This window comes from Schistocerca cancellata, chromosome 8 (genome assembly GCF_023864275.1).
Source record: "Schistocerca cancellata isolate TAMUIC-IGC-003103 chromosome 8, iqSchCanc2.1, whole genome shotgun sequence".
Classification (NCBI taxonomy): domain Eukaryota; kingdom Metazoa; phylum Arthropoda; class Insecta; order Orthoptera; family Acrididae; genus Schistocerca; species Schistocerca cancellata.
In genome coordinates this window covers 379,859,198-379,866,867 of record NC_064633.1, presented here as the reverse complement: position 1 = coordinate 379,866,867, position 7,670 = coordinate 379,859,198, and the positions used below count along the sequence as shown (strand labels likewise).

Sequence of the window (7,670 nt, the reverse complement as noted above, 5' to 3'; positions counted from 1 at the left end):
CTCTGCTTAGTTGCCACCTCACATTCTTTGTATACCAGAATGGAGGTGGCCTAGCAGAGGCATAAAAGGGCGTATTTTGTGGAACTGAGGTTTCAGCTGCCTTTCAATATTATGTACTAGTTTGTCATACACTTCCTCAAGGCTTTCAGCTTCTCTGCCAGCACTTTCTCACCACTTTTCTCGGGTATTCTGACATTGTATCAGTATCAGTATGTGGTCAGACCTGAGTATTTTGTGGGACTGAGGTTGCAGCTGCCCTTTCAGTATTATGTACTAGTTTGTCGTACACTTCCTCAAGGCTTTCAGCTTTTCTGCCAGCACTTTCTCACCACTTTTCTCGGGTATTCTGACATTTTATCAGTATCAGCATGTGGTCAGACCTGAGTGGATCTTGTAGCACCTCCCGGCTAATACATAGTGCAAAATTAGCTGATGCGAAGCTGATATCTACAGCACCACTTTTTTGGTCAGGTCTGTTAATTCTAATGCATTTTACATCATTTAGCACAACTAGTCTATCCATCTGGATTGTTTCTGTGGTTTTTCTTCCAGCTTTGCCTTCAACATTTGAGTCCCAAATGAAGTAATGGCCATTCATGTCCCCAACTATTACCTTTGAACGGTCAGTAGCATTCACTATTTCTCTTATTTTGTCTTGTTGTGTACTTGTTAGGAGCACCATAAAGCAATGAGATTCACATGTCCATCCCTGGTGCAGACAGATGGCACTGCTTTTGTAGTTATCGATCCAATATTTTCTCATCATACTATATGCTTATAACACAATTTCCAATTGTATCCATGTTTCTGAAATGGCACATACATTATTAATGTATTTTGTCATTAGTATGAATGAATGCTGTAAGTGCAGTCATGATTAGATCTTTTATAATACTGTGCTGTGCTGGTACTGTATCTGCATCATTGGCTTGACTTGCCATAACACTAGTAATATTTTCAGGATGTTGTTAGGAAATTTATCATTAATTTGTTTTCTTTCAGATGTCCTTGTGTGTTTGGGGCAGTTAGGAATGGCTGCTGATTGGAGTCACATCATACTGGTTTGGTACCCACAATTTCTTATAGATGCCATACTGTGCACATCTGGAAATTCACTGTCTTATGTCTTTCTAAACACGGGTAGTGCTGAGGCTGTTGCTTCATGTAATATGAGGGAATCTGAATACCTGCTGGCAAAGCAGTGGTGAATGATAAAGAAGCATATGCTGGCTAAGACAATGGGACTTCCTGGTGAACATACATATCTGCAAGTGGTAATTTTTCAGTTGTGTAGTGTTAAGAATATTTCGGCAGGTTGTATGTGTGGTAACACTACGAAGACCTTGTGGGCATGTAGGTTTACTGCACATGCTGCTGCCACATTTGTGTAAGTTTTACCCCCATGCCTCTCAATAGAATGCCTGTTAAGTTCTGCCTTCAAATGCCATGGTTTGTTTGATATGTTCCTCCCAACGAACTCAGTGCAGCAATGTTCATTCGAGTTGTGACCAATGTATATAGATTCTGGAAATCGATTTGTCACAGTTCACACTGTCATACACCTGAACAGTGCACACATCTTTGCTGGCAATAGCATTGTTTGCTGCCACAGCCATAGTGAAAATATCTATAAGACTGCATAACCCACCTGACATACAGCTCTGCAGGGTGGGGAACTTCATGATGTACACACAATCAAGTAACCTCTAAGGCATAAAATTATTATACGTTGATGTGTCTATGATATTCTCATTCTCTTCACTCTTCTTATGGTACCTTCTGACTAACAAAATTTTAATCCCAAACAATATTACCCTTTAAATGTTTCTTCCTCACTTCTTGGTAGAACAATATACTAATAAATGAAAAGTACTATATTGCGTGTGTTCTACAGGAACATACATGATACAGTGCACCTCATTTATTAGTATGACTCTTTTAATAAATCTTGTTACAATAGGTCCATCAAGATATTTTGAATGATTCCCTGTCTTGTACTCATATATTAGAGAATGTACACCTCCAGAGTATTCATTGAAAAATTTGGACTTGGTACTAGATAGTTCATAGTTAAGACAAGCAAACTTCAATTCTGACTATATTATTCCCAGCAGGAGCTACATTGTTCACACTAGCTTCCAACCAATGCAGATGTTTGCCAGCTGACATTGGATGCAACCTTTTAGCATTCCTGTCCTTGCTTTCCATAAAGACACTGTTTGGCCCCTATCATATGGTTCTACCAATTCCACTGTTGCTGTGTGTTTACAATTGCTTCTTGTGTTGCTGTTGGAGTAGTACTGGAGGTACAGTTGATATGTTCTGCAACCTATTACTTGGGCTCACACATTCTAATTGCTTGGTCTGTCCTTCCACCTCCATCGGAGGTATTCTTGTATTTCTGTCTTCCTCAGCTGGATCAACGTTTTGGAGTGGCATGTTCTCTTCATTCACAATTACTGAAGCACCTGCAAATGTTGGCACTGGTACCTGAAGGCCCCCAGATGGCAAAACTTGTTTTTAAATAGAGTATTCTCCTGATGAAGTCAATGTGAGATAGAACAATGCAGGCATGAATACATCATGCCCACCTTCCCCATAATTGCCACAGGCCATAGTGGCTCAATTCTGAACTGCTGTCTTACTAGACCTCAAGCTTCCTTGTAACACAATCATTCACTTCATTGTCTCAGAGCAGACTGTCTTTTTAGCCTTCGTACATGTATCTGTGTGAAGTTGTTGATGATTATAAGCAATATTATCAATGTTGTTTTTGCAATTGAGATTCTTTACTGATTGGCATGACATGTATGCAGTAAGTAAGGCATATGATATTCAACTCCCTAATAACATAACAACAAGACAAATGATGCTAAATTTAAAACATCGGCCAATAAATTCATAACAGCAGCTGAAAACATGAGGACAAAAATAACAAACAAAAACAGATCTACTGGACTTTCCCCAGCATATATCGATTTTGGTAAATCAGCTGCTACATATCTCAAAAGATCATCAGGTCACTGAAAAGCAGTAAATCTTCAGTTTGTTAGTATTTCAAACCAAATTATTAAAATTTTGTGGTGGCTTGGTAGCAACCCCCTTCAGCTACCTATGGAACCAGTTGACAAAATAAGGTGTACTTACAAAAACAATGAAATGTGTAATAGTGAGACACATCTACAAACCTGGAGATAAATAAGTGACCTCTAACTATACAGCCATCTGTCTCCATCCCATGTCCTCAAATTGTTTTTGAGAGGATAGTTTGCAACAGAATATTAAATACCTTTCTGACAATAGCTTTTCTTCCATTTTGAATGCACTGTTGAATTCCAAATGCAGTTGAACAAAACAATTATCATGTTAGATGTCTCTTCTTTCCCACCAGAAAAGAACACTTTAAGAACCTGGACACTGCTGTTGACATAGATTATGTACAAAAAATGGAACATACTAGAAGAGCTTACTACAGACTTTGCATCCTGCTGATAGATTTTGGCACAAAATGGGGATGGACAACATGGTAAATACCAAGTGGAAAAATGTATGAAATACTGTTAGCAAATACTGAAGTGGAATAATTATTACTTCACTGCAATGTAATGTTAACAAATTGGAATATGTTCAGAACCAAGCTGATCACCCCCTTCCTCAGCCAATTAAAATTGTCAATCAGAGATTGGAATGTCTGAAATTGCTTTCAAAATGTACAAGAAGCTCACAACCCTATCAGACTTAAAGTATCTTCACCATTCTTCAATTTATGGCCAGATACTATGAGCACAAGAAGGTATTGTCCAAAACGTAACAGCAGAAAGAAAAAAACTACAATATAATGCAAAGTATGTAAGCTTCTGTCTCCAACCAACCCACTTTGAGCTATACCACATTGATTTATATCTAATACAATGAATTAGCAGAAATTTATCCAGTTACTCCAGTTTCTGCACCAGAAATCATTGTCCCTTGATGTCTAGGAAATGATGGATTACATGTTTACACTGATGTGTCCCAAAGACAGAAAACTGCAAGAACTGGTGCCTGAACACACTACATATTTTACACCAGGGAATGATTATACACATTTTGATGCAATAATAACTACACTGACACAGTTTACTTGCAAATTATCATCATCATTTACTGACACAGAATTCATAAGTGTCTCAAAAGCAGCCATATTAGTGATCTCAAATTATACAGCACCTCCAGTCTGTGGTGATATACTTCACTGCAAGGAATAAATGGAAAACTCCATGATGCAGACAAAAAAGTCTGGTAGCAATGAATACCATTGTGGTGTGGAAATGCAGGGAATGCATTGGCAGATGTAATGGTAAACTTAATACAATTTCATATACAAGAGCTGTTGTCATTATTCAGTAGCTCACCTGGAGCTATAAATGTAAAATAAATTTTGGAAAGACACTCAACTATCTAAAATCCCAGAATAGCCCTGAGAAGAAACAGATGTGATACATTCAAGCATAACAGGATGTGGTTGCCTCAGCAGCCATCTTCACTATTTGATACTCCTGCCAGACCAAAGTGGATGATATACTGTAACACCTATGGATGCCAACTGTCTAACTATTTGTCTATCACTCACAACTGAAAATTTCATGAACATATAATGCTAAACAAGGGAAAAAATTATAAATTTGCAATATTATTGTCTGATACTCTCACATAAATGTAAGTTTGCATCCTACTGTCAAGTTTATTTAGTACTTCCAAAGTTTATTGTTGCTTATTTGTCAATTTGAGGTTAATTATATATCAATTCTGTTGCATTAAATAAATAACCCAGATATCTGCTGAGTTTGCTCATATCACCAGCAAACACTGAAGTCTTAGAAATACATTGTCTCTGTTATACCATCTGCATAGGTTATCTGTAAATCTGCCCCTCTGTTTTGTCGTGAGAGTAAAACTCCCGTCTTACTAATTGCATTCCATTATTTCCTTCTTTCTGTACAATGACCTTTATCCAACCAACACAAGGCTGGAACTTCAATGCTATGTTTCCAGTTTTTTGGAGAAGCAACCATACTCATATATACACACTATCTATTATGATGGGGTCACTGCTCTCAAAGGCATTTTAAAGCTACAGCCAGTTCCTCTTCCCCAGGAGGAATCTACGTACCCCTTCTGTCTGCATCTAGTGTAATCACATGGTCAAAGTGACATTGTTTTTCAGTACTTTTGCATTGTGTATCTGAGGCAAGGCTTGGGAACTAGCCTCGCATTCACGTAGCTGAATGTGAAATAAAAACCACATCCAGCCTGGCCTGCACACTGGTCCCTGTCATTAATCCATGTCACAAATTTGACTGGGGGCCAGAGCATCTCCCCGTGTCCTGGAAGAGGGTGTCCAGAGCATCTCCCCATGTCCTGGAAGAGGGTGTTTTAATCCACTCAGCTACACACAAGGGTAATCGTGTTTGCTTATTTTTAATGTGAAAATGTAATACATTTCTAAATAAATAAACACATACATTCTCATGTCAAAATTTCAAAATAAATAAACAAGAAGATTCTCATGTCAAACATTTATTTGCATTACAAAGTGCAGTGCAAGAGTCATTAATTTTCTAAAAATAATGTGTAATTAATATTCATTATTACAATAAAATCAGCCTTTATCCAACAATAAAGATAGTATAATTGTTCCTACAAATATTCCTCTTAAGCCCAGTGAGACTGCAGTTTAACTGTTTTTACACACTGGAAATTTAAAACACTTGCTTAAAAACCAAATATTTTATTTAAAGCCATAAAAATATATCCAGCAACAATAACTATGGTGTCAATCAACATTAAAAACATATTAAAACAAAATAATGTTCCTGTTTGATTACAAATTTAAAATTCACTGAATTAGGTAACCTAAGTCTTGCAAGCCAACATAAGACAATGCAAGGTATTGCTACTCACAAAGTATCAGTTTCATTTCAGCACAAAATAGATACCCCATAAAAAAAAAAGACAAACAGAGATGATTTACCACACTATTTAAGCTGCAAACAGAAATGGATGTAGAAGGGGTTTTTTCGTTAAAAAAATTATATATATTTATCATTTAATCTTGTTTGTTTTGGCAGACTTTCACAAAGAACAATACTTTGACATGCAGCACATCTGAGTGTGTTTTTTTGTGCTTATTTTAATCAACAACAACAACTGCAAATGATTCTGCACTCTTTCCTGTCAGTCATTGCAATAATTAAATATTTTTGAGAATTATTTTGCTGTGTGAGAAACAGTGAAATTCAGCCTTAATACTCTTATTTTTTGTCACATACTTTATTATTTCTTATGACTAGCAAACATTTTGTGTAACTGTTGATAAGTCTGCAAATTAGCAGAACTATCATTTGACATACGAAGTTTCCAGTACACAAAGAAAATCAATTTATTTTTGCAAGTGACCTAAGAAAATGCTTATGGTGAGACTTTGTCTTCAGCTAATATCTATGAACCAACACAAGACAAGTGACAAAGTATCATCTGAAATATATATTTCACTTTACACAATAGCAAAGAGAAATTTATTTTGTTCTTTTGAGTGTAACATGTTTTCTGATGCTGATATCAGTGTTAAGTCAACAGTAACCACACAGCTGCAAAATCTGCTCTATTAATCTGAGCAAGGCCAGTTGATTTTCAGCAAAGAGTGATAAATGAAGGACATGCAACTTAAAGTGAACTATGCTGCAAATGTGGATGAACTCATGATACAATGTTAAGGCACAAGTTGACTTAAAAATTGTCAAACAACAATGCAGAGCTCAGCTCAATTTAATCTGCAGCAGATAAACCTTAATACTAAATAACAAACTGTTTCTACACAGTGAATAAAATATAAATTTATTAATCCATTGTAAATGACAATTAAATACAACAGTTCTCCTATGTCAGAAATTATAATGCTGTAATAGTACTAAAAGTTTTTTCTCTGTTTTTCTAAAGAACACATTTGTTCTCCAGAAATTATCTCAGTTTTTCTGCTGAGGTGATTATTGTGAAGACAGTAATAATAAATACTGAAATGTTTGATTGGTAAAATATAAATTAGTTATAATGAAAAACACAGTTACACCAAGAGGCAGGTAGTGGTAACATGGTCTTATTTTTCTAATAAATTATGAATTTCAATGCACTTGCAAACTCTTTACTGCAATTTTGTTGGGTGTAAACCGAAAAAAATATAAAACTTTATACTTCATGCAGGATAGACTGAATATTAAACAGATTATTCTGAGCTGAGTCTCCCACTAATATTATTATCTTGCAGCCCATCACAATGCTCACATTTTGAATCTCAGTCATGATTCTAATTTTCCTATTGTTTAAGCTGTTTTTCACATCTGGTACACACCCAAAAATACACATCACATAGACTGCATTTCCAATTGTGTTGGTATCCATCTTCACAGGAAGAAGCACCCTAATTTTTTACAACTTTAGAAAAAGAATGAAAAACATTCACTCAAATCATTCTTTTCAGAATTTCAACAGACAGAAACTCTGTAATTTCAATATAATTGTCATAAATAACCTTTCAAGACTGATGTTATGGGCAACAAACTGCAATTAATTTCAAGTGTAAAATGTGTTCAGAAACACATTAATTTGATAATAGAAGTAGCTCCCAGTATTTA

At 35.8% G+C, this 7,670-nt stretch overlaps 1 protein-coding gene across 1 annotated transcript in view; it reads right to left on the bottom strand.

Annotated features, from left to right (window-relative positions):
* Nucleotides 1-2,265: 2,265 nt before the first annotated feature.
* The window catches only part of LOC126095588 (uncharacterized), a 33,926-nt gene continuing 28,521 nt past the window's right edge, over nt 2,266-7,670 (bottom strand). The window contains exon 5 of the mRNA XM_049910362.1: nt 2,266-2,490. Coding sequence (XP_049766319.1) covers nt 2,266-2,490 — 225 coding nt within the window. The remainder of the gene's footprint in view (nt 2,491-7,670) is intronic.